This window comes from Delphinus delphis, chromosome 3 (assembly GCF_949987515.2).
Source record: "Delphinus delphis chromosome 3, mDelDel1.2, whole genome shotgun sequence".
Classification (NCBI taxonomy): Eukaryota; Metazoa; Chordata; class Mammalia; order Artiodactyla; family Delphinidae; genus Delphinus; species Delphinus delphis.
Window position 1 is genome coordinate 48063369 of NC_082685.1, and position 27290 is coordinate 48090658.

Sequence of the window (27290 nt, forward strand, 5' to 3'; positions counted from 1 at the left end):
CTGAAGCTTTGCAAGAAGTACACATTCCCAAACCTCACTCCAGACCCACTGATCAGACCTCTGGGGGTATAGTTTCAGTAGGCTCCCTAGGAGATGATTCTGGGCCCAGCTGGATTCGAGAACCACTGCTTTAGACAATAGAGAGTGGTCCTGAAGGGAGGTTGGACATGCAAGAGTAGAAACAGGAAGCTCCTGTAGGAGATGACAGGATATAGGAGAAGAAGCCATCCAGAATACGTTTTTCAGTAATAGTCCACAGAATTAGGGGTGTGATTGCAAAAACGATGAAAGCAAAGGAAACGATGAATAATGACGAAGTCTGTGTTTCTGTCCCCAAAATAGGAATCATTGAAATGGAAAATCCTGGAGCTGAAAGTGGCCGTATCCAGCTCTACTCTGTGAATTTTGTATTTTTTCTTTTATTTATTCATCATCTCAACAGACATGTTTTGCGAATATACTGCATGCAAATTACTACATTGGGTGCTAGGAAAAGAACTGTGAACGAGGTAAGAAGGACCCTGCCCTCACAGAGCTCACATTAACAGCTAATTCATTCCCATAATTAATCATAACTGCAAAGATGGTAACCAATGAGATGTACAGAGTGCTAGGGTTACCTGTAATGGGGGATGTAGCTTGGGAGACAGGGAAAGATTGTCTTGAGGAAGTAATGTTTGAGCAGATCACTAAGGATGAGCAGGAAGGAGTTAACCTGGTGAAGGTACAAAGGCCAGTGTGAGGAGAGCCCATAGTAAGAGATGGGCAGGGGCCCAAAGTGAGTTGGTGACAGGCAGGGTGGGTCCTTGAGGGCCACCACCAGGACTGTAGTCTATATCTTAAGAACAATGAGAAACCGTTAAAGAGGTTAAGTACAATCAGATCTACAGCTTTAAGTAACTGTCTTTAATTGCATCCTCTTCTTCCCAAATTCTATCCACAAGCATAGATAATTCGTAAGTCCCATTAAAAGCTATGATATATTGCACATTTGAATAAAAGATGAATGCTTCAGGGCTTCCCTGGTGGCGTAGTGGTTGAGAGTCCGCCTGCCGATGCAGGGGACATGGGTTCGTGCCCCTGTCCGGGAAGATCCCACATGCCGCGAAGCGGCTGGGCCCGTGAGCCATGGCCGCTGAGCCTGCGCGTCCGGAGCCTGTGCTCCGCAACGGGAGAGGCCACAACAGTGAGAGGCCCGCGTACCGCAAAAAAAAAAAAAGATGAATGCTTCAGGTTGAAGTATATACTCCTACAAGTCCTGTTCTCTATAGTTTGCAAAAGGGTCATGCCTATAGAAACCTCTTGAATTGAGTGACAGTTGTTTTAACTTATATATTACTGTGATCCCTATTACTGTGATAGGAGCCACTCTGGGGCTCCCTGATCTGTGGCCACTCAGCCTCTGCTTCATTATGTTCCTGGGCACCTCCTACTCTGTCATTGAATAGCTCTTTTCATTTGTATGCTTCTCCCAGATTGTGCCCCAGTTGGTCTGTGTTTAACCTCTTGTATAGCCTTCTGGAGAGTCTTTCTATTACCTCTTCTACAGGACAGCTAGTTTGAGAACTGATCTCATGTACCCCCTTCAAATTTAGTCTTATTCACAAACAGCCCCATTTCCTTCAATAGCTCCTCACGTGATTGTGTTGTTAACAGAAAAAGAGAAACAGGAAGGGTGATCTGATTTGGTGGTGAATAAGATGAGTTCAAAATTGGGTCACTTGGAGGTTGAGTTGACTTCCAAATGGAAACTTCCACAGGCAGGAGCCAGTGCAGGAGAGTGGAGCTCAACTCATGGCTGAAAATGGACATTAAGAGTAGACGTCATAATGGGGCTTGGTTGTCTACAGGTGTGAGTTTAGAGAGAGGGCTGAGGTGGTGGAGAGAGAGGGGCAAGAGCCATCAAAGAAGAAAAAGTGAGCTAGAGAAAAGATGGGAAATAACAGTTAGTAAGCACTTATCATGGGCCAGGTGCTGGGTGCTGGGCAAATATTACCACATTGCAGTCTCCCAATTTTGGGTGTCATTATTCCTGCTTTTCAGACTAGCAGAATAAGACTTAGTTGGGTCACTTGCCTTAGGGCAAGAGAAGCCCAGAGGCTATGAGCACCTATAACAGTGGGATTGGAGGTGGGAGAAGGAGAGGCAGAAAAGCCTTCTGGCAGAGGGATGGAGCAGTGGTTAACCTAGGTTTATCAGATTGCAAAATTCATGCTTTCTCCATCTTTGCAAATAGGAGAATCCATTTAGAAAAGCGTAGAGGGTCAGAGCTACAGAGAGGCCCAGAAGATGGGACTGGGAAGGGTGAAAAATTAGACAAAATGGAAGCCGTTTGTGACCCTTAGATGTGGGCTTTCAGCAGAAGGTGTGACTGGAAGTGAGACTGCAGGGAGGGAAAGAAGTGTGTGGGAAGAAACAGGAAGCTGCTGTTGGTGTGTATGGTAGTGGGGTTTTATTTTTCTGTTCAATTGCAAGGTTTTTGCAGAAGGGTAAGAAGGGTATGAGAAGCTAATGGTATCCAAAAACAGGGTTGTTTTTCCGAACCAAACATCAGAATGAAATAATGATAGGCTCTTGGCAGAGAGTGGAGAGGGAAGAACTTACTCGGCAGGGTACTCACCCATGTGAGAAGTGGGGTTTGAAACTGATAGTTGAGGGAGAGGCAGAATAAACCCTGTGTGGGACAAGGCAGTGGAAGTGATGTCTAGTGCCAGCAGAAGCCTCTTCAGGGAAGAGAGTAAGGTTAAATCCTATACATACAACCATTGCAGAGTGTGGCTAAAATCCAAGTAATTATATTTGATAAATGTAACATCTATCATCTACTGAATGTTTCCTAAGTGCTACCTTACATGCATTATCTTTTCCCATGACACTCCAAATGAAATGAAACTGACATTCAGAGAAATTAAGTAATTTATCCAATTCATACAAGATCATACAGCTAGGAAGTCGTGGTCAAAGCCTAAATTTGTCCATTCTCTGAATGACTCAGCTCTACTGAGTCTCCAGGCCGACAAAGATGACCTTATGGAACATGTTTGGAGGGAAAACATGAATATAGGTGCATGTTCCTTTTGGAAGAACAGTAATTGATAGGAGTAGAGAATGAACTCAGATGTCAGGGAAGAGGTATGGGAATTCACAGCCTTGGGGACAGATGTTGGGCAATGAGTCATGGATGGGAGCTCATCATAGGAATGGCTATGGGCTACTTGGCCAATGGAAGCCACAGATAGGGAAGATGTGGCTTCCGTAATATAGATTTCAAAGCTGGTCCAACAAAGGGAAGACACGAGTAGGTTCTTCTAGCATCTCTTAAATAATAAAAATATCACTTAATGAAAAGCAGAGCTTCAGATTATGTCTTGAGTTGCCCAGGAGACAATATGATCTCCCAGAGAATATAATTCAGCAGAAGAAACTCCCATCTTGGGTTGAATGCAACTAGTTGAAAAAGAACTAGTTGTAAAGTAGAAAGGAAAGGAAATTTGGGGAAATTGATTGTTTCATATGAGCTAGGCATATCAGATACAACCTTGGACATTACGAAGGTGTATTAAAAATTAGAGAAAATTTAGACCAAAGGCTTTAAAGCAAAGAACTCGAGAAGACTAGAAAGTTCACAAAAGCAAAAAGACACAACCATAGTCAGCAGGCAGGAGTAAATAGAATAAATAAGAGAAAATAGACACATTGGCCTTATATATTAATATTTTGTCAGTCACTCAGAAACTCTCATCAAATGGTTCAGTTATTGCACGTCAGAGATGGATTTCCGAGAGACACGCACCATGAAGGAGCTCCACGGATACAGAAATTATGACATGGTCCCTGTCTTTGAGTTGTATACAAAGTTGTCTAGCCCAGTTCTTAAAAAGGAGTAGGGACTCAAAAAGTGTCCTCAGAGTCAGACCAGCTTGGGGCCAATAGAATTTTATTATGTTGAATCTGATTAACAAAAGACTGTAATTATTACAATAGCCAGCATTTATTGTTGGTTCTCATATGCTAGGCATTATTTGAAGTATTTTCCATATACTTAATATTTATAACAACCCCAAGAAGTAGACATCATCAGTGTCCATATTTTATCCGCATTAGAAGATAAAGAGTTAAGTTACTGGTCCTGTAGAAGGTGGTGGCCATAATCGTTAGTCTGTAGTGAAGGTGGTATCTTCACCAATGGCTGATTCTCTTTGAATGATATTCATGAATTGGGAAGTCCTGCTGGAAGGAATTTCATTATAATGTAAGTGGTTTCTGTGTCTGTTACTATATGAATCCTGCTTTACTCATGGGAAGACACATATCCTGTTAGACTAGAAATCCTACTTCCCAGGTTTGTTTTCATTCTCAAGTCAGTTGACTTTGATGACGAGCTTCTATGCTGTAATTGCTACTGAAGATCTGAACAGTATAGTTGTGGTGTAATGGAGGTGCCTGGACCTGCAGCAGGAAGATTTGGCATCCAAGCCCTACTCTAGAGGCAGCCAGCAGCAAGCTTAAGATCAGGACTTTGGTTCAAACCCAGCTCTGTCTCTCACATGGCAAGTGACTGTATAAGTTAAAGTCAGTGATCTAATCCTGCTGTTACGGACTGAATTGTGTCCCCCACCCCCCCACCCCAATCCATACATTGAAGCCCTAACCCCCAGTGTGACTGCATTTGGAGATAGGACCTTTAAGGAGGTAATTAAGGTTAAATGAGGTCATAAAGGTGGGCCCTAATCTAACAGGACTGATGCCCTTCCAAGAAGAGGAAGAGACACCAGAGATCTCTCTCTCTTTTTCTCTCTCTCTGTGCACAGGGAAGAGGCCATGTGAGGACACAGTGAGAAGGCAGCCATATACAAGCCTAGAAGAGAGGCTTCACCAGAAATCAACCCAGATGGCACCTTGATCTTGGACTTCTAGCTTCCTGAACTGTAAGGATATAATTTGTTGTTTGAGCCACCCAGTCTGTGGTATTTTGTTATGGAAGCCCTAGCTGACTAATACACTGCCAAGCCTGCTTTCCTGTGAGGTAGGGATTAATGACAGTACCTAGTCATAGCCCCATCCCATCGCTTTTTCCAAGAGAAGCCATGTAAAAAGCTGAGCATGTTGCCTGGCTCATGATAAGACCTTGATGATTTCAGTTGTTACTGTTATTAATAGTGAAGTGTGGTTTCCTTCCCTGGGCATGACAGTCCCACTCCCCACGTGGTCGGTATGGGGCTGAAATGAGACCTGTGCTTCTTAAAATTTCCCTGGCAAAAGAAGAGAGTGCTCACACCCTCCTGGGGATATGGGCACAAGAAGGAATTTCCACTGGAATGATCTGTGAAGTCTCTCACATTTTATCTTAAAAACCCACACAGATTTTGCATTATAGTTCATATATAGTTTTAATTCATACAGTGTTTGCAGTAGTTTCTCAGGGTAGACAGCTGAGGATCTAGACACATGACCTGGATCTGTGTGCCTCATCCACTTCACTCGCATTTGCGCAGGCCTTTGCAAGTCACAAAGAATTGTTCTGATGTGAGGATTTTGTGGTATGTATTTTTAAAAATCAGCATTACAATTAATCAACTTGGGATACACTATAAAGTGTGTTTCATATTACTAATGAACTACTTGAACCACTGTTAGTGAGCTCCTACTGTGTGCCAGGCATTGGTGTCAGCAGGGTGACTACTCAGATCCACTCTCAACCTTCCGGAAGCTTACATTCTGGCAGGGTAGGTCGACACCAAACACATAGTCGGATAACTAACTCTTAGAGTAATGGCACATCGTGACAAGGGCTATGAAGGAGAAGGAAAGTAGGCTAGGAAAGCCCGTAGCGGGGAGAAGGTCAGAGCCCTAGAGCATTCTGAGTACTAATAGATTCCCGGGAAGTCTGGCTTCCTAGGAAGAGTGGTCTGGAAGCAGCCTTCTTGAGTGAGGCATCAGTTATTAAGCATTTTAAACTGAGTGAATTATTATCACTCATGGTCTGTCAAAGCTCTGGGTGGTCTGTTTTCCACAGCTCCAGGTAGGCTAGTTATGGGGATTTTGTACTGGGGACAGGGTGGTATTTGGCAACTTTTGGGGTGTGATGGGGTGAAGGGCAGTGCTCTTTGCTTTAAATGTACAATGTGGGAAATGGGGATGGGGGACTGAGGAATATTAGCGGTGCCTCTTCTCTCTTTTCTTTTTCCTCCCTGGCGAGTGCGTCTGCTCTTTGCAGACTTGTCCAGGAGTCAGTTAACAGGTGAGAACTGCTTTACAAATCACAGCCTTGGTCCCCAAAGAGCCAAACAGAAGCCCCCCTCCATTTTTTGCCTGCCCTTCCAGCTCCTAATAGAGGGTGGATGCAGCATTTTGTGTGTTGGAGATGGGGTGGGTGGGGAAGTTGTCCCCAGCACCTTGACCTGGAAATCTGGGGTCCCCTGTAGCCCTCTGAACTCTGGCTTTACCCATAACAGGGGTGCAGGGAGGGTACCCCGACACCTGCTCTTCTTCTCATCCCTGCCCCCACTGCCCTTCCTAATTGCTTCCACACCCCTGGCCACTCCTTTTTTTCCCCTTGGAGGCCTTAGCACAGCAAACAGGCAGATGGAGGAAGGGTGTAAGATTATTGTAGGGAAGGGGAGGAATTTTCCATTAATAATAATAATAATAACAAGAATAATAATGCTTCTCATGTTGGCACAGCACTCCAGTTTACCAAGTGCATTCACACCTGTGATCTCCTTGGATTCCAGAGGTGGGAAGTAATGACACTGGTGTTCTAGTTGTCAGCCTTTGACACTGCCCCCATGTTCAAGCAGGCCACCTTTTTTACAGACATGAGCCCATTGAGGTGTCCAGGCCTTTACTTAAGCACAGGCCCCAATGAATGCCCCCCATAAATGCCCTCTCTTTGCTCCTGTCAATTGCAGTTTCAACAAGCCCCCACCATGTCTGTGAAACTTTATCAAATACTCTCGTCTCCTGAAAAAGAGTCCAAGCAAAAAAGGGTCTCAGAGACCATGTGGTCTAACCTCGTCACTAGCCCAGAGAGAAAAAGGGTAGGTTAAGGTCACGCAGCTTGTCAGGAACAGAGCCAGGGCTCGGACACCCATGTGCCACCCACACACACTCCTGCAGCTCCTCCTCCCGATACCCTGGGTAGCTGCACACTTCGTCTCCTGGGGCTTCTCAGCGTGCGAACAGTAGGGGCTTCACATGTCCGGCGGTTTTCAAGAGTGTGACTCGTTAGCCCTATTTTACTTTCGGTGGGGGTTGGGGGGAGGGGGGATGGGGTCAGAGGAGCTCGCCGTCCTCAGGAATCCTGTGGGGCATTCTTTTATGAAGTTAAGACTCCAAGTGTATGAAAACGTTGGTTTCACAAACAGGAGGCGACTCAGCTCCGGGACGAGTCCCTAACACACGAGTCCCTAACAGACCCCTAGCTGCCCTGGCCCAGGAGGCACCTGTACCCACAGCGCCCGGCCTTCGACCCCCCCCTACCCGCTCCACGCGCCCACGCGCCCACGCTTCTCACCCCGGCTCCACCGCCCGTCTCTCCCTTCTCCTCTCTGGCCTCTAGATCGTTCGGTTTTCCCCTCCCCACCAAGCAACAAGTGTGGGCACCACTTTTCTTCTTACCGCGGCTTCGGTCCATGGCGCCAGCGATCGATCGCGCGGAGCAGGGCGCGGTGCCTCCGGCGGCGGGGCCGGCGGCTGCGGGCGTGCGGCGCTCTCCAGTCCCGCCCGCTGGAGCGCCCTCCGCGCGTCCCCTCCCCCGACAGGATGCTCGCCCAGCGCCTCCGCCCGCCCTCGCCTGCCCCTGCACGCCGCTCCCGGAATAGACCCGGAGCCCGCCTCGCCCCCTGGGCCGCGGTGTCCCTGGTCCCGCACACGCTCCGCGCCACGCCCTGCCTTTCGCAAGTCCTCATGCCCCTCCGTGAGGGGCTAGAGGACCCACATCCCAGTTCACACGCTTTCTTTCGTACCCGCGCCCGTGCTTCCCACCCCCGTCCAGACCAAGGCGTTGTTCAGCTCTGCTTGCATTACGCTAGTGACGAGGGGCTTACTACTGCACTTCCCAGCCCGGTCCATTTTCAGATTGTACAGACTGTTAGAACCTGTTTTTCAACAGTGGAATCAAAATCTCTTTGCCTGCAGCTGCCACCCATTTCCTGGCTTTTGGTTTATCTTCTCCATTAAACAGGTCTTTCCTGGGCACCTTCTAGTGCGAGACAGTGGACCAAACTCTATGCTGGTACAGTGTCAACAATGGTGTAAAAGAGGAGTGAAGTAATAAAGATCTTTAAAAAATAAAACCACCTAGGAAAAGGAGAGAAAGAGAGGATTGCTAAAAGGTGGGCAATGGCTTGGGACACATCCAACTTTCGAGGTTCCCTGTGCACTAAAACGTGAAGAATGCCAACACGGAGTGATAAAAATTGTGGAAATGAACACTTTTTTAGCATACAAATGCAGTGCAATGTTACGTGTGCTCTTCCCAAAATAATTACAGGATGTAGAAAAAATATTGCTATGGCCAGTGTGGTCAGGAATGGGATTTAAGTTTAAAGTTGTATGAAGAATGTCAACATCTTTCATCCTATTAGTGTGTCTCTGTGAAAGTAGGTCCGAACCGTTTATAGATAATATGAAATGTCTAAATTTAAGACCCTTCATAAAGTGAAGTCCAGGCCTAGTTCTCCTTCTAGACACTCCTCCTCCCCAAGATAGGCCAGGTCACAGTTTGAAGTTTTGGCTAGGCCACTCCTTTACTTAGAACATTCTGGCATTGGGACCATCTTGTGCAAAGGCACAAGGGAGGACTTGGGAAAAAGCATCCTGCGTTTTCCTGGCCTGGGACTATTTCCTCCATTGCTTTGATGGGCAAGTTGAAATTAGCCCTGGCTTCGCCAGATTGCATCAGTAGTTTGTTTAGTATATGTGTGTATGAGCACAGAGGAAATACGGTGTAGTGAAAAAACAGCGGGATTGGAGTATGAAAACTTGTGTGTGATCTCTTGCTCTTCTAATTACTAAGTGTACAACTTTAAGCCTTTGAGGTTTGCTTGCTCATCTGTGCTGTGGGAAACCTCATACTGACCTCATAAGGCTGTTAGGAGGGCAAATGAAATGATGGTACAAACCCACTTTGTAATCCTTAAATAGCTGTGAGCCGTTATTGTTTGCCAATTCCTCTTTGTTCCTGCCCACTTTTCCAATTTGAAAAGGTCAGTTTAAATTCTAAAGCAGACAACCAACGATTTACAAGTGGGTTAACTTCTAAAAGTTCACTGTTTGAATTCTGAAACACTTGGAAACAAGGCTATAAATTGTAGTCAAGTTTCCAGGCTAGCCCATTTATACTTTAAAAAGCATAATATTTCACTTGAAGTAAATTTTAAAAATATGTAAAACATAACTGTTGCAAGAACAGATGGAGGCTTAGAACTTTTAGAAACTTTAAGAAACTTTCAGACTCTGGATGTTTAGAAGAGAATTGGAACAGAAAAATCAAAAAAGCTAAAGGGAATTTATATGCACCTATGGAAGAATTTTTGGAGTGGAATTAACTGAGCTGTGGTCTAGGAAAGATGTAAAAATGGGATTAACTGAGCTGTGGTCTAGGAAAGATGTAAAAATGGGAGAACACAGTCTGTGCACAGTTTTCCTAAGGATTAACAAAAAGAAGTCACTCTGAAGGTGTAGTGGTTCTGGTTTAATAATTACCCATAATGCCCACTAGGTGGCACTGTTGACTAAATTGACTACAGCTTGGTTGCTGTTAGGAAACTGGGTGAGGTGGATGAGGAGGCTGTGGGTTTGGGACAAGGAATAACTATATATTTTTTTCTGTACTTTTCCTTTACTTAGGCCTATAGTCACCATAAAAACTATCCCCACTTTTCATCAGTCCACTTAGGAACATTTGTTACATTCTGTGCCAATTTCTATTGGGAGAACTAATGCTAAGTAGAAATGATCTCCATCCTTAAGGAACCTACAATCTAGTAGAGGAGATAAATATGTACAAAATAATTTAATTAAAAATTATTATGTGAAAAGTGCCAGAGGAGAGATAAAGTGTTCTTGGAATTCATTCAGACAAAGCAAGAATATCTTACTGATCATGGAGACAGTAATGGATGACAGACACTTGGGTGAGCCTGCAATGAGAAGATAACGTTACAGGCAGCGAAAACAGTGAGAGCAAAGACATAGAGATAGAAAACTGCAGGATGTGTCTGTAAAGAAGTTTGGTCTGGCTAGATTGTAGGGTATCAGGTGGGAAGTGCTGGAATGAGAATGGGGATGGAAGTTGTGGATGCCAATGCCTGGTTTCTCCTCCCTTTTCCACTTCCCTGTATGAATGCAATTCTCTGGAAAGGATTTTTAGGATCTGCCTCATATCTTCCCTTTTCTTATTGTTGTACTAAGTTTTCTAGGTTTGCCTGGTACTTGTCTAAAGGAGTCTGTGCGGAGAGCTCCAGCTCTGTAAAAAGATATCAAATTTGGTCCCAGTGAACAATTCCAGGAAAAAAGCTTTCAGCTCCCACATGCTCCTAGTCTTGTGAAAACAAATGATACTCCCCAGTCTCATTCTTAGCTTATCAGGTGCAACTGGGAAGCCCTGGGAAAGAAAAATTTGGAGGCTAAATGTTCTTTGTCCTAGTGAGAGAAGCATACTTTAGCCTTCTAACCTGTCACTTTGCCTCCAGGTCTGCTTCCATCGTGGCTGCTACAGTGACGGTTCCATGGTTCCAATCAGATCCCCCTTAAAAATACTTGATGGCTCTCCTTTGCCCTCAATGTAGAGTTCAAATTCCTTACTATAGTATTTGGGGTGCCTTCCTCACTAAGCTCCAACCCGCCATTCCTCAGAGCAGACAAGCAGTGATCTCAGGAGACCCTGGGAAGAGTAAGAAAAAACATCGATTGGGGACTCAAATCTGGGTTCTTGAACTGACTCTGTTACTGTGTCATTCTCAGTTCTTCCACTGGGTCATCAATGTATAATTTCCTACTTAGGTCTCTCCTTACCTCTTCATGGCCCCCCAGATTGCAAGTACTATGAGAGTGGGTGCTGTGTCTTACTTGTTGCGAGGTCCCTAGGGCCTAGCACAGTGCCCGGAACCTAGTAAGTAGTAGCAAGTATTGTGGGGTGAGTCAGTGAATAAATGCTCAAGGACTCAACGAGGTTTCTATTAATGCAGGTATTTTTGGGGTGGTCTCCTTTATCCTCTGGGATTGTTTATTTGCTTATCTATTTGCAGAGGAAAATGAGATTGCAATGATGTGTTCTGGGAGCAATGCCTCTGTGTTTCCCAGCCCCACTGCCTGCTGCTGCGGACATGCAGCCCAACCCATGGGGCTTCTTCTTGGCTCAGGGCCCTGCTCCCAAACTCCTTTGTGCAGGGTGAGCCCCAGAGCCCCTTGCTCGAGTGTCTGCCCAATGCTGGTCGCTGGATGAAAACCTCTCTTTTTCCACTCAGCACAATGTCCCCATTATAGCCCCTATCCAGGGAAATGACACATGCCTGCTGGTCCACCCTGGGCCCCGGAAAGCAGATAGAGATCTGAGTGGCGGCTGCTGGGAGAAGGAGAGTTTCATGGCTGGATGAAAACCTCTCCTTTTGTTGTACCTTCAGGTTTCTGTTCCAAGGCACCTGGCTCCTACCTGCACCCAGGCCACAGGTTCACCTTCAACTGTCACAGAGCCCGGAGCACTGTTGTGTCTGGAGGAAAAGGAGCTTTTATTCTTGTGCCCCAATGCTGCACATCCCTTCCCCTCAGGTCCTTCCTCAAGAAAAGAGCACTCTTGGCTCCTTAAGTGAGGCTCACAGGCCGAAGTGCCCACAGGACCAGTCAGGGGAGGTCTTTGTGTGAGCTGACCACCTGGCAAAGCAGAGCACTCTTGTTCCAGCTGAAAGGCCAGGAGCCAGCAACTCAGGGAAGTGTGGCCAGGGGGAATATGGGCCTGGAGTGGCCAGATCTTAAGACTTTTCAGAACAACCCGGGAGTCCAGATTTCAGCTTTTGATTTTAAAATGTTGGTAACTAAGTTCAACTGTTTTAAAACATTGCAAGCGCCATCTAAAATACCCCTGTGGGCTTAAGCTGGCATACAGCCTATGCCTTTGGAACCCTGAGAAAAACTGTGGGTCCATGAAGACTTCTAGAGAGTCTGTCCAGCTGGGTGCCTCTACCTGGGAGCCAAGGTGATACCCAACCCTTAACACTGCAGCAGGGACTAACTCTCTTTTGTCTTTTTTTTTTTATGATACACGGGCCTCTCACTGTTGTGGCCTCTCCTGTTGCGGAGCACAGGCTCCAGACGCGCAGACCCAGCGACCATGGCTCATGGGCCCAGCTGCTCCGCGGCATGTGGGATCTTCCCGGACCGGGGCACGAACCCGTGTCCCCTGCATCGGCAGGCAGACTCCCAACCACTGTGCCACTAGGGAAGCCCCCAAGGGACGAACTCTCTTTTGAAAGGCTGTGCTGCATTCTCCCTGTTCATTTCTAGGCTGCAGGCTGACGCCAGGGTGCAGAGTCCAAAACGAATTTCTTAAACCTGGAACTAGAAAAACTTTAGAGCTGAGAGGAGCCTGAGAGATAAGCCAGTCTGATTGCTTCGTTTGTCCGATGAGGAAACTGAGACCAAGAGAGGGGAAGAAAGCTTGCCTGAAATCACACAAGATCTTAGAGACAGAACCGGCAGTGGTGTCCAGGGCGCTAGACTTGATGTCAGGTTCTGCCACATACAGCTGTGAAACCTTGAATGAATTACTTATCAAAGGCTCAACCATGAATGAATTACTTATCAAGGGCTCAATTTCCTCATCTGTAAAATGAGGATGAAAGTTGTACCCAGAGGATTAAGTGAGATCTGTAAAGTGCTTAGTGTAAAAATGCAAGTTATTGTAATCAAGTGGGTTTCCTCTGGAGACATTGTCAGATGCTTATGGAAATACTAAGGAACACTGAAATCTCAGCCACACATCCAGGCTGCCCCCTGCAGGGAGTTTTGTGTAAACCAGACCATTGGAAATGTGATAGATTCTGCCAGCTTCCTCCTTCCCTGTAGGAACATCTGATACCCTTAGATACGAGGACTATGGAGCTTCTAGCTCCTGTTACCCACAGAGCCTGAGAAGGGGTGGCATTTTGTAGGTATATTTTAAAAAATTAAGTAGTGCTGTTATTTTGTCAGAAGGACAAATTGACAGTTTCTCCTGATCCAGGTGGGCAAGACCCTCTGTGCTAGGCAGTCCCATTTCTCTTGTATGACAATGAATTCTTTATCTACAAGAGAGCTTTGGGAGCAAACAAGGCTTTTGGTGCAGGCCCTACAAGCACTTTCTATGACTGACCGAGGCACATTTTGACCTCTTCACATGTGCTCACTAGGCTTCCCTAGTGAGTCCCATGGCCCGTCGGTGGCTCTGGCGGGGACAGATGCCTGCACTACTAAAACTGGGATCGCGTGATCTCCCTCACACAGAGAGCAAAGCTGACAATATTAATTCACCCTGTGTTTGTCACAGCTGTGTTAGTGGCAAGTGACATAATCACAACTCAAACCAGCTAAAACCAAAAAGGCAATTTATTAGCTCAGAAGGTAACCGGGGATTTGAAGGGTGAAGTTGGATTTAAGGTAAGCTTAGATCCAGGAACACAAACAGAGTGGTTACTTTCTTTCCATCTCCTGACTCCACCCTCCTCTGTTTAGTCTTCAGGTGGTGTCTCAATCTGTAGCAAGGAAGACCACAAGGCTCCAGGCCTGCACACCTTTACTGGTGGAAATTAAGGTGAGAAAGGCTTGCCTTCCATCCTGTAGTTCCAGCACCGGCCCAGAGGGGGCACTGATTGGGTGAAGCACCTGATCTAAGAATGGGGGACATGATGAGCAAACACACCTCCCCTGCAGCCAGGTGCTCTGCCTGAAGCACATCATTCAGTCCTTACCAGCTAATGAAATAAGTGCTGTTATTCCTGTTTTGCAAGTCTAATTTCATGTGGTGTATTAGTTTGCTAGGGTTGTTGTAACAAAATACCACAGACTGGACTTCCCTGGTGGTGCAGTGGTTAAGAATCTGCCTGCCAATGCAGGGGGCATGGGTTCGATTCCTGGTCCAGGAAGATCCCACATGCCACGGAGCATCTAAGCCCGTGCACCACAACTACTGAGCCTGCGCTCTAGAGCTTGCAAGCCACAACTACTGAAGCCCGCGCACCTAGAGCCCGTGCTCTGCAACAAGAGAAGCCACTGCAATGAGAAGCCTGTGCACCACAGTGAAGGGTAGCCCCCACTCGCCGCAACTAGAGAAAGCCTGCACACAGCAACGAAGACCCAATGCAGCCAAAAATAAAACAAACAAAAAAAACCCAAAAAAACATATTAGTACCACAGACTGGGTGGCTTAAACAATGGAAATTTATTTTCTCCTGGTTCTAGAGACTGGAAGTCCACAAGCCAGGTGTTAGCAGAGTTGGTTTCCTCTGTGGCTTCTGTCTTTGGCTTGCAGATGGTAGCCTTCCTGCTGCCTCATCACCTGGTCTTTCCTCAGTGCACCTACATCCCTGGCATCTCTCCCTGTGTCCTACTCTCCTCTTCTTATAAGGATATCAGTCAAATTGGAATAGGGCTCATCCTCACAGCCTCATTTTAACTTATCACCTCTTTAAAGGCCCTGTCTCAAATACAGCCACATTCTGAGGAAATGGGGGTTAGGGCTTCAACATATGAATTTGGGGGGGACACAGTTTAGCCCATAACCCTCCCTAGTAAATGGTGAGGCTGAGATTTGTACTCAGAGAGGCTGAGTCTAGCCATGGTGCTGTCATGTTTCTGCCACAGCTCAGGGTAGTGCCCACATAGGCAAAGTGTTTACAACCCAGACCAGCAGCGGGAGGGATGGTATTCAATGAAAACCTTAGCAAACAGGAAGTCCCTGGTGGAATATGAGTGTTTTGGCTCCCTGGGTTGGCTGGGGCTGACCAGGTCCTGCCTGATTGTCAAAGTACTTGTGTTTTCTTTTCCCTGAAGCATCTTCAGTTTGTTTTCCTTTAGCTTCCCGAAGACCAGTCCTCATGAAGAAAGTGAGGGAATACTCATCCTTACTTCCCTCCCACTTCTGTCAGAGGGAACAATATTTCCCAAAGTGTGGAATTCAGACTAGTGCTGAATATGTAAGGTAAGTGTAGATGTGACTCAGGCCAACATATTTGAAGAGTTATGAATTTATTTGAATTTGCATTAACAGCATAAAATCGGTCCTTATTTGATATTGATAAACAGAAGAGTTAGGGACGAGTCAATTGAAAGAAAAGTATCACATAAATAGCATTATGTAAATAAATAATCTGATGAAACTTGTGGAGGTGGTGTTTGAGTGACTGAAATTTGGGAAACACTAGGATAGTTTACCCCCGAGGAGGAAACCCTTTTGGTCATGGGCATAGATGTCCACCTTACTTTTTTTTTTTTTTTTTTTTTTGCGGTACGCAGGCCTCTCACTGTTGTGGCCTCTCCCGTTGCGGAGCACAGGCTCCGGATGTGCAGCTCAGCGACCATGGCTCACGGGCCCAGCCACTCCGCGGCATGTGGGATCTTCCCAGACGGGGGCACGAACCCGTGTCCCCTGCATCGGCAGGCGGACTCTTAACCACTGCGCCACCAGGGAAGCCCCACCTTACTTTTTTGACCTGATTTATCTGTACACTTGGCCCTTATTTGCCCTGAGGACTAGCCATGGGGGCAACTGCAGGCCTTTGGTGTCTCTGCCCGTGCACCTGTGCCAATCACATTGGAGGCCAGGTGAAGAGGCAAGTGGACGCTTGGGTGATAGTGAGACGCCAGCCCTTGTCGTCATGGCTTCTGGGTTTTATTTATTTAGAGTCTTGCTCTAGGGCTTCTGAATAGCTTGGCAGTGGCCCACAGCTCTGTATGTAAAAGCAGGTATTTATCACTGTGAGATCAAGAGTTTTGGCAACTTGAAGTCTGATGTGGAATAAAGTATTTAAAATTTAATTACACATGGGGCATTAACAGAATTGGCATAACTCTGCAAACTCAATTCATAATCTCTGAATTTTAGCCGTGCTTTGTTACCCTTAAATTCCAAGCCCTTCTACTCTACATTTGGCTCTGTTCAGTGGCCAGCTGCAGCTGCTGACACCGTCCACAGCCAGATCCCATGTTTCCACACCAGGTGCCTTGTGAGGACGAGCAGCTCTGGATGCAGGAGAACTGGCTGCTTGTCCTGATCTGCTCAAATGCTCAGTGGGCCTGTTCTGTGGCTGCAAAATGCAACCATTGTATTGGCTTTAAGCTCTAACCTTCTGTGATTTCTGTGGCCCCCCAGGTTGTATTCTGCTTTATTAACATAAGGTTGCCCTCCAGTGTCCAGAGAGGTCATGTGCACAGGTAAAGGGATCCCTTCTAGAACTTCAGAAAGTCAGACACAAAATGTCGTTATGTCTGTCCAAAAAAAGAAAGATGGTTTATAGCAGCAATTCTCAAACTTCACTGTGTGTGTGAATCACCTGGGAGTCTTATTAAAATATGGGTTCGCGGCTTCCCTGGTGGCGCAGTGGTTGAGAGTCCGCCTGCCGATGCAGGGGACATGGGTTCGTGCCCCGGTCCGGGAAGATCCCACATGCCGCAGAGCGGCTGGGCCCGTGAGCCATGGCCGCTGAGCCTGCACGTCCGGAGCCTGTGCTCCGCAACGGGAGAGGCCACAACAGTGAGAGGTCCGCGTACCGCAAAAAAAAAAAGAAAAAAAGAAAATGGGTTCAGACTGAGTAGGTTGAGAGGGGGCCTGAGATTCTACATTCCTCACAAGCTCCCTGGTGACTCCAGTGCTGCTGGTTGGGGACCACACTTTGAGTGGCTAGACTTAGAGCAATTCTCCCTGCTTCTGGTAGGTTAACAACCATAGTGCGAGCCAGACAGTCTCCACGAAGCCTGCATGAATGAGAGGTGTCCTCCCATTCTCTCTGCATGTTCTGGTCTCTGCCTGCCTTCCCACCTCTTGTGATGTCACTCTCCCCTTCCTTTGCTTTGCCCCAATGTATTTTAGTTCCTCAGGTACATCAAGCTTTTACTCATCTCAGTGCCTTTGCATACGCTGTTCTCTGTGCCCAGAATGCTCCCATCCCCACTTTTCCCTTGGTACTTCGTTGTCATCCTTCAGTAAGGGCATGAAGTGAGTTTCTTTCTGCTCCTCTTTTTTGGTGCCCTATTTGTGTCTCTGTGGCAGTTAACTTTGTGAGCCATCTCTTTTTCTGTTTACTTATTTACAATCTGTTTCCTCTTTTAGACCAGAGCTACATGAGAGCTCACACCTGCCTTGCACACACAGTTGTATCCTCAGTGCTCCTGCTTCACAGCAGATGCTCAATAAGTAAATATTTGCTGGGCCTGTGTGTAGCCAGGGAGCAGCGGAACATTCTTGAGTCTACTTTTGCAAATTTGAGCCACCTGTTTCAAGGGGCTGTGGTGGGGATGATACTTAGAAGAATCATAGAATGAAAGGTCAGAAAAGGAGCTCCCTTTAAGCCACATCTCATCATCAGAGATGTCAAAATGTGAAAAAAGTATATATCTTAGAATGGATGAAATAAAGTAAGTGTAACGTTTCTTAAACAGTTATGTCAAAATTTGCAACATTAAATTAAACAAAGAACTTCATAGGACTTTTGGCAATGTGCTTGTGATTCTCTGAGGGGAGAGACAGTGGCTGTGGCCAAGACTCTGATTCATTTACCCAGTGGCCATTCCCTGTCTGCCCCATTTCTCTTCTTTGCCAATGGGGCACCTGCCTCCAACTATCGAGGCTGAAAATGCCAATTACTCAATTTCCCATCTGTTTTTGTAGCAAGGGCATGAGCCTCTTCTGCAGTTCTGCCAGCAGAACCTGCAGAGAAGCCTACTGAGGACTTCTGGGAAGGTTTTTCTGCTTAAAAGAGACACTCAAAGGGAAATTTCTTTCCTGTTTTTCGATGTGATTGTGTGAGGACATGATGCCTAGAGCCACAGCAGGCTCTTGTATACCTGAGGAGTCACACCTGAGAATGGTGGAGGGGAGCAATGGAAAGAACCTGGGCAAGGATGGAATAAAGAGGTGCCAAGAATCTGGGCTCCCGACAGCATCACTGAGCTGCTGAATCACTGAGCTGCTGAATCGACTAGCCCTGCACCTTGGACCTCTCTCTGGTTGTGGAAGATGATATGTGTTCTCCTTGTTTAAGCCACTTTTTTTTTTTTTTTTTTTGCGTTACACGGGCCTCTCACTGGCGTGGCCTCTCCCATTGCGGAGCACAGGCTCCAGACGCGCAGACTCAGCGGCCATGGCCCACGGGCCCAGCCGCTCTGCGGCATGTGGGATCTTCCCGGACCGGGGCACAAACCCATGTCCCCTGCATCGGCAGGCGGACTCTCAACCACTGTGCCACCAGGGAAGCCCTAAGACACTTTTTTTTTTTTTTTGCGGTACGCGGACCTCTCACTGTTGTGGCCTCTCCCGTTGCGGAGCACAGGCTCCGGACGCGCAGGCTCAGCGGCCATGGCCCACGGGCCCAGCCGCTCCGCGGCATGTGGGATCTTCCCGGACCGGGGCACAAACCCGTGTCCCCTCCATCGGCAGGCGGACACTCAACCACTGCGCCACCAGGGAAGCCCCTAAGCCACTTTTAAGAGGCACTCTTTACTTGCAGCTGAAAGCATCCTGACGGATAAGAGTGGTTAAACTGGTTTCTTCAGTCAGTGAGGAGGGAATTGGCTCCTGGCTCCACCACAGGAATTATATGCCCTCTTCAAAGCTGCTTCCTCCTCTGAGACGCAGGTAAGAAGAATGGCTACCTCTTGGGTTGTTACAGAGGCTTAAACGAGATGATGGGTGGAAAATTCTCAGCACAGAACTTGGCACATTGTCGGTACTTAATAATGAGGAACGGTTATTATTACTATTATTTTAAAATTGAAGTATAGTTGGTTTACAATTCTGTGTTAGTTTTGGGTATACAGCAAAGTGATTCAGTTACATATATATGTATTATTTTTTATTCAGATTATTTTTCATTATAGGTTATTACAAGATATTGAATATTGTTCCCTGTGTCATACACTAAATCTTTGTTGCTTATCTACTTTGTATAGAATAGTGTGTGTCTGTTAATCCCAAACTCCTAATTTATCCTTCCCCCCGACTCCCTTTCCGTTTTGGTAACCATAAGCTTGTTTTTTATGTCTGTGACTCTGTTTCTGATTTGTAAACAGATTCATTTGTATTATTTTCTATATTCCATATATAAGTGATATCATATAATATTTGCTTTCTCTGTCTGACTTCACTTATTGTGATATTCTCTAGGTCCATCCATGTTGCTGCAAATGGGCAATATTTCATTCTTTTTTATAACTGAGTAATATTCCATTGTATATATATACCACATCTTCTTTATCCATTCATCTGTTGATGGACATTTAAGTTGTTTCCATGTCTTGACTATTGTTCATAATGCTGCAGTGAACATTGGGGTGCATGTATCTTTTCAAATTAGGAGTTAGGGTTCTGTGTTTTTTGCATGTATGCCCAGAAGTGGGATTGCTGGATCATATGGTAGCTCTATTTTTAATTTTTTTTCTACTTTTAGTTTTTTAAGAAACCTTCGTACTGTTTGTTCTCCATAGTGACTGCACCAATTTACATTCCCACCAACAGCGAAGGAGGGTTCCCTTTTTTCCACATCCTGTCCAACATTTATTATTTACAGACATTAAAAAAATTTTTTTTAATTTATTCATTTATTTTGGCCACACCATGTGGCATGCAGGATCCTAGCTCCCCAACCAGGGACTGAACCTGCGTCCCCTGCAGTGGAAGTTCAGAGTCCCAACCACTGAACTGCCAGGGAAGTCCTATTTGCAGACTTTTTGATGATAGCCATCCTGACTTGTGTAAGGTGATACCTCATTGTGGTTTTTATTTGCATTTTTCTAATAATTAGCAATGTTGAGCATCCTTTCATGTGCCTGTTGGCTGTCTTTATGTCTTCTTTGGAGAAATGTCTATTTAGGTCTTCTGCCTGTCTTTTGATTGAGTTGTTTGTTTTTTTTATATTGAATTGTATGAGCTGTTTGTATATTTTGGAAATTAACCCCTTGTTGGTTGCATCATTTGCAAACATTTTCTCCCATTCCATAAGGTTGTCTTTTTGTTTTGTGGAAAAGCTTTTAAGCTTGATTAGGTCCCATTTGTTTATTTTTGCTTTTATTTCTTTTCCTTTGGGTGATTGATCTAAGAAAATATTCTACGATTTATGTCAGAGACTGTATTGCCTGTGTTCTCTTCTAGGAATTTTATGATGTCATGTCTTATATTTAAGTGTTTAAACCATTTTGAGTTTATTTTTGTATATGGCTTGAGGACGTGTTCTAATTTCATTGATTTACATGAGGCTGTCCAGCTTTCCCAACACCACTTGATGAAGAGACTTTTTCCCATTTTATATTCTTGCCTCCTTTGTCAAAGATGAGTTGACTGTAGGTGTGTAGGTTTATTTCTGGGCTCTCTAGTCTGTTCCGTCGATCTGTATGTCTGTTTTTGTACCAATACCACACTGTTTTGATTATGGGAGCTTTGTAGTATTGTCTGAAGTCTGGGAGGGTTATGCCTCCTACTTGTTTTTTTTTTTTTCCCTCAGGATTGCTTTGGCAATTCTGGGTCTTTTATGGTTCCATATAAATTTTGGGATTATTTGTTATGGTTCCATGAAAAATGTTATGGGTAATTTGATAGGGATCGCATTAAACCTGTAGTTTGCTTTAGGTAGTATTGCCATTTTAACAATATTAATTCTTCCTATCCAAGAGCATGTGATATCTTTCCATCTCTTTGAATCATCTTCAGTTTCCTTTAACAGTGTTTTATTTTTTGAAATATATTTTACAACTTTATTGAAGTATAATTAACATATAATAAGCAGCACATATTTAAAATGTACTATTTGATGAATTTTGATATATGAATACACCCATGAAATCATCAACCCCCAAAGTTCCTCCTCCCCCTTTGTAAAGTAATCGTCTCTATTCCCCACTCCCATCCCCAAGCAATCCTGATCTGCTTTTTTTTAATTGAAGTATAGTTGGTTTACAGTGTTGTGTTAATTTCTGCTACACAGCAAAGTGACTCAGTTATATGGTTTATCCCAGGATATTGGATATAGTTCCCTGTGCTATACAGTAGGACCTTGTTGTTAATCCATTCTGTATGTAATAGTTTGCATCTACTAACCCCAAACTCCCAGTCCATCCCTCCCCTACCTTCCTCCCCCTTGGCAACCACAAGTCTGTTCTCTATGTCTGTGAGTCTGTTTCTGTTTTGTACATACATTCATTTGTGCCATATTTTAGATTCCATATGTAAGTGATATCATGTGGTATTTGTCTTTCTCTTTTTGACTTATTTCACTTAGTATGATAATCTCTGGTTGCATCCATGTTGCTGTAAATGGTATTATTCATTCTTTTTTATGGCTGAGTAGTATTCCATTGTATATATGTACCACATCTTTATCCATTCATCTGTCAGTGGGCATTTAGGTTGTTTCCATGTTTTGGCTGTTGTGAACAGTGCTGCTATGAACATAGGGGTGCATGTATCTTTTTGAATTATATTTTTGTCTGGGTATATTCCCAGGAGTGGGATTGCTGGAGCATATGGTAATTCTATTTTTAGTTGTCTGAGGAACCTCCATACTGTTTTCCATAGTGGCTGTACCAATTTACATTCCCACCAACAGTGTAGGAGGTTTCCCTTTTCTCCACATCCTCTTCAGCATTTGTTATTTGTAGACTTTTTAATGATGGCCATTCTGATCGGTGTGAGGTGGTACCTCATTGTAGTTTTGATTTGCATTTCTCTAATAGTGATGTTGAGCATCTTTTCATGTGCCTATTGGCCATATGTATGTCTTCTTTGGAAAAAATGTCTATTTAGGTCTTCTGCTCACTTAAAAAAAATTAATTTTTGGCTGGGTTGACTCTTCATTGCTGCGCGTGGGCTTTCTCTAGTTGCGGCGAGCGGGGGCTACTCTTCGTTGTGGTGTGCAGGCTTCTCACTGCGGTGGCTTCTCTTGTTGCCGAGCACAGGCTCTAGGCACGCAGGCTTCAGTAGTTGTGGCGTGCGGGCTCAGTAGTTGTGGCTTGCTGGCTCTAGAGCGCAGGCAGGCTCAGTAGTTTCAGCACATGGGCTTAGTTGCTCCATTGCATGTGGGATCTTCCCGGACCAGGGCTCGAACCCGTGTCCCCTGCATTGGCAGGCGGATTCTTAACCACTGCTCCACCAGGGAAGCCCTTTCTGCCCATTTTTTGATTGGGTTATTTTGTTTTTGTTGAGTTGTATGAGCTGTTTGTATATTTTGGAGATTAAGCCCTTGTCAGCCACATCATTTGCAAATATTTTCTACCATTCCATAGCTTGTCTTTTTGTTTTGTTTCTGGTTTCCTTTGCTGTGCAAAAGCTTGTAAGTTTGATTAGGTCCCATTTGTTTATTTTTGTTTCTGTTTCTATTACCTTGGGAGACAGACCTAAGAAAACATTGGTATGATTTATGTCAGAGAATGTTTTGCCTGTGCTCTCTTCTAGGAATTTTATGGTGTCATGTCTTATGTTTTAAGTCTTTAAGCCATTTTGAGTTTATTTTTGTGCATGGTGTGAGGCTGTGTTCTAACTTCATTGATTTACATGCAGCTGTCCAGCTTTCCTAGCACCACTTGCTGAAGAGACTTTTTCCCATTTTATATTCTTGCCCCCTTTGTCGAAGATTAATTGACTATAGGTGTGTGGGTTTATTTCTGGGCTCTCTAGTCTGTTCCATTGATCCATATGTCTGTTTTTGTACCAATACCACACTGTTTCGATTATAGGAACTTTGTAGTATTGTCTAAAGTCTGGGAAGGTTATGCCTCCTGCTTTTTTTCTTCCCTCAGGATTGCTTTCACAATTATGGGTCTTATATGGTTCCATATAAATTTTAGGGTTGTTATAGTTCTGTGAAAAATGTCATGAGTAATTTGATACAGATCACATTAAATCTGTAGATTGCTTTGGACAGTATTGCCATTTTAACAATACTAATTCTTCTAATCCAAGAGCATGGCATGTCTTTCCATTTCTTTGAATCATCTTTAATTTCCTTTATTAATGTTTTATAGCTCTCAGTGTATAAGTCTTTCAACTCCTTGGTCAGGTTTATTCCTAGGTACTTTCTTTGGTGTGATTTTACAAGATACGGGTTTGTTTTTTTTTTTTTACATTACCTTACTGATATTTCATTGTTAGTGTAAAGAAATGCAGTCCATTTCTGAGTGTTAATCTTGTATCCTGATACTTTGCTGAATTCATTTCAGTTCTAGTAGTTTTTGTGTGGAGTCTTTAGGGTTTTCTATATATAGTATCATATCATCTGCATATAGTGACAATTTTACCTTCCAATTTGGATATATTTTATTTCTTTTTCTTGTCTGATTGCTGTTGCTAGGACTTCCAATACTGGGTTGAATAGAAGTGGTGCGAGTTGGCATCCTTATCTTGATCCAGAATTTAGTTTTTCACCATTGAGTATATTATGTTGGCTGTGGGTTTGTCATAAATGGCTTTTATTATGTTGAGATATGTTCCCTCTGTACCCACTTTGCTAAGAGTTTTTATCATGAATGGATGCTGAATTTTATCAAATGCTTTCTCTGGATCTATTGAGATGATCATGTAGTTTTTGTTTTTTCTTCTGTTAATGTGGTGTATCACAGTGGTTGAACCATCCTTGTGAACTTGGGGTGAAACCCCACTTGGTTGTGGTGTATGATCTTTTTTATGTGTTGTTGGAGTCAGTTTGCTAATATTTTGTTGAGAATTTTTGCATCTATATTCATCAAAGATATTGGCCTGTAATTTTCTTTTTTGGTGATATCTTTGTCTGGTTTTGATATCAGGGTAATGGTGGCTTCATAGGATGTCTTTGGGAGTGTTCCCTCCTCTTCAGTCTTTCGGAAGGATTTGAGAAGGATTGGTATAAGTTCTTTGTATGTTTGGTAGAATTTTCCTGTGAAGCCATCTGTTTCTAGACTTTCATTTGTAGGGAGTTTTTTGGTTTTTTTAAATTTTATTACAGATTCTATTTCACTTCTAGTGATTAGTTTGTTCAAATTATCTATTTCTTGATTCAGTTTTGGTGGACTGTATGTTTCTAGAATGTTGTCCATTTCTTCTATGTTGTCAAATTTGTTGGCCTATAATTGTTCATATTATAGTATTATTTTATGATTTTTTGCACTTATGTGGTATTGAGATTTCTCCTTTCTTATTTTGTTGATTTGGGTTCTCTTTTCTTCTTGGTGAACCTAACTACAGGTTTGTCAATTTTGTTTACCCTTTCAAAGAACCAGCTCTTGGTTTTATTGACTATTTTTCTATCTTTTAAATCTCTATTTTATTTATTTCCTCTCTGAGCTTTATTATGTCCTTCCTTCTGCTGACTTTAGGTTTTGTTTGTCCTTCTTTTTCTAATTCTTTTAGGAGGTAGGTTAGGTTGTTTACTTGAGACTTTTCTTGTTTTTTGAGGAAGGCCTGTATCACTATGAACTTCCCTCTAAGATCTGCTCTTGCTGAATCCCATAGATTTTGTATGGCTGTGTTTTCATTGTAATTTGTCTCAAGGTATTTTTTATTTTCCTTTGTGATTTCCTTGTCTCGACCCATTGGTTTTTTAGTAGCATGTTGTTTAGTCTCCATGTAATCGATTTTTTTTTCTCATTTCTTTTCCTGTGGTTGATTTCTAGTTTCATGCCATTGTGGTCAGAGAATATGCTTGAAATAATTTCTGTACTCTTGAATTTGTTGAGGTTTGTTTTGTGCCCTAGTATGTGGTCATTCCTAGAGAATCTTCCATGTGCACTTGAAAAGAAGGTGTATTCTGGGTTTTTTTGGATGTAATATCCTGGAAATATAAATTAAGTCTAACTGTTCTATTGTATCATTTAGGACCTCTGTTGCCTTATTGATTTTCTGTCTGGAAGATCTGTCCATTGATGTGAGCGAGGTGATAAAGTCTCCTACTATTATTGTATTCCCATCAATTTCTCCCTTTATGTCTGTTAGTATTTGTTTTATGTATTTGGGTGCTCCTATATTGGGTACATATATGTTGATGAGTGTAAAATCCTCTTCTTTTATTGAGCGTTTTATCATTATATAGTGTCCTTCTTTGTCTTCCTTTATGGCCTTTGTTTTAAAGTTTATTTTGTCTGGTATGAGTATTGTGACTCCTGCTTTCTTGTCATTTCCGCTTGCCTGAAATATATTTTTCCATTCCCTCACTTTCAATCTATGTGTATCCTTTGCTGTAAAGTGAGTCTCTTGTAGGCAGCATATTGTAGGCTCTTGTTTTTTAATCCAGTCTGCCACTCTGTGTCTTTTGATTAGAGCATTTAGTCCATTGACATTGAAGGTAATTATTGATAAATATGTATTTATTGCCATTTTAAACCTTGTTTTCCAGTTGATTCTATGTTTCTTCTTGTTCCGTTTTCTTTTTGTGGTTTGATGATTTCTTTTATCTTATGCTTGTGTTCTCTTCTTTTTGGTTTTTGTGGATCTACTGTATGTGTTTGATTTGTGGCTACTCTGTTTTTCAAGTATGTTAACCCTTTCCTATATCTGCTTGCTTTAGACTGATAGTCATATAGGCTCAAACACATTCTAAAAAAAAGATGTCCTCTTTTACATCTTCATGTTTATCCTTTTGCTCTTCCTGTGTTTATCATCACTTTCCAAATAGGTTTTTTTTTTCTTTTTGATCTGTATACTGGCTTATTTAAGTGATTTACTTTCCAATTGTAATTTTCTCTTTCCTATGTCTTCTTGCTTCTTTTCTATTTAGAGAAGACCTTTCAGTATTTCTTTTAGGATAGGTTTAGTATTGCTGTATTCTTTTAGTTTTTGCTTGTCTGAGAAATTATTTATCTCTCCTCCTATTTAGTTTTTATTTTTTAAAGATTTTTTTGATGTGGACCATTTTTAAAGTCTTTATTGAATTTGTTAGAGTATTGCTGTTTTTTGTTTTGGTTTTTTGGCCACGAGGCATGTGGGATCTTGGCTCCCTGACCAGGCATCGAACCTGCACCCCCTGCATTGGAAGGCGAAGTCTTAACCACTGGACCCCTAGGGAAGTCCCTCTCCTTCTATTATTTTTTTAAAATTAATTAATTAATTATTTTGGCTACATTGGGTCTTTGTTGCTGTGCGTGGGCTTTCTCTAGTTGTGGCGAGTGGGGGCTACTCTTTGTTGCAGTATGCAGGCTTCTCACCGCGGTGGCTTCTCTTGCTGCAGAGCATGGGCTCTAGGTGCGCGGGCTTCAATAGCCGTGGCATGCGGGCTCAGTAGTTTTGACTCACAGGCTCTAGAGTGCAGGCTCAGTAGTTGTGGCACATGGGCTTAGTTGCTCCACAGCATGTGGGATCTTCCCGGACCAGGGCTCAAACGCATGTCCCCTGCATTGGCAAGCGGATTCTTAACCACTGTGCCACCAGGGAAGTCCCTCCTCCTATTTTAAATGATAATCTTGCTGGGTAGAATATTGTAGGTTGCAGATTTTTCCAAGACTTTGAATAATATTTTGCCGCTCCCTTCTGGCCTGCATCGTTTCTGTAGAGAAATCAGCCTTATGGGGGTTCCCTTTTAATTAACTCTTTGTTTTTTTCTTGCTGCTTTTAGAATCCCTCTTTAACTTTTGCCATTTTTATTATCATATTTCTTGGTGTAGGTCTGCTTGTTCATCTTGTTTGGGACCCTCTGTGCTTCTTGTATCTGGATATCTATTTCCTTCTTTAGGTTTGGGAATTTTTCAGCCATAATTTCTTCACATACATTTTCAATCCCCTTTTCTCTTTCATCTCCTTCTGGAATCCCTATTATGTGTGGATTGGCACACTTTGGTAGTGTAGACCCATATGTCTACGCTACGGTAGTGTGGTCTACACTCCTATGCTAGGCCCATAGGTCTCTTATATTGCTTTCTTTTTTGTTTCATTTGGCTTTCTGTCTGCTGTTCTGATTGGGTAATTTCTATTATTCTCTCTTCCAGATCACTTTTTCTTTCTTCTCCATTATTCGTTCTGCTGTACATTACCTTTTCAGCTTTCGTCTTGGCAAATGAATTTTCTAATTTTTCTTGGCTGCTCCTCATAGTTTCTAGTTCCTTTTTACAGTAATCTACATTTCTGTCAATTGCCTTTCTTAATTCCT

The 27290-nt window shown here is 43.6% G+C and overlaps 1 protein-coding gene and 1 long non-coding RNA gene across 7 annotated transcripts in view; one reads left to right on the forward strand and one right to left on the reverse strand.

The window, feature by feature from the left end:
* Window positions 1-7876, reverse strand: part of AFAP1L1 (actin filament associated protein 1 like 1) — a 73380-nt gene extending 65504 nt beyond the window's left edge. For all 4 annotated transcript variants that reach the window (XM_060008571.1, XM_060008570.1, XM_060008573.1 and 1 more), the window contains exon 1: window positions 7621-7876. In XM_060008571.1, coding sequence (XP_059864554.1) covers window positions 7621-7636 — 16 coding nt within the window. In that variant the 5' untranslated portion in view covers window positions 7637-7876. The remainder of the gene's footprint in view (window positions 1-7620) is intronic.
* The window catches only part of LOC132423168 (uncharacterized), a 122950-nt gene that overhangs the window by 67259 nt on the left and 28401 nt on the right, over window positions 1-27290 (forward strand). For 2 of the 3 annotated variants that reach the window (XR_009518944.1, XR_009518945.1), the window contains exons 6-10: window positions 343-509; window positions 4812-4928; window positions 13711-13789; window positions 15052-15175; window positions 18699-18826. This is a non-coding gene — a long non-coding RNA (uncharacterized lncRNA). The remainder of the gene's footprint in view (window positions 1-342; window positions 510-4811; window positions 4929-13710; window positions 13790-15051; window positions 15176-18698; window positions 18827-27290) is intronic. The other variant, XR_009518946.1, reaches the window with a different exon arrangement.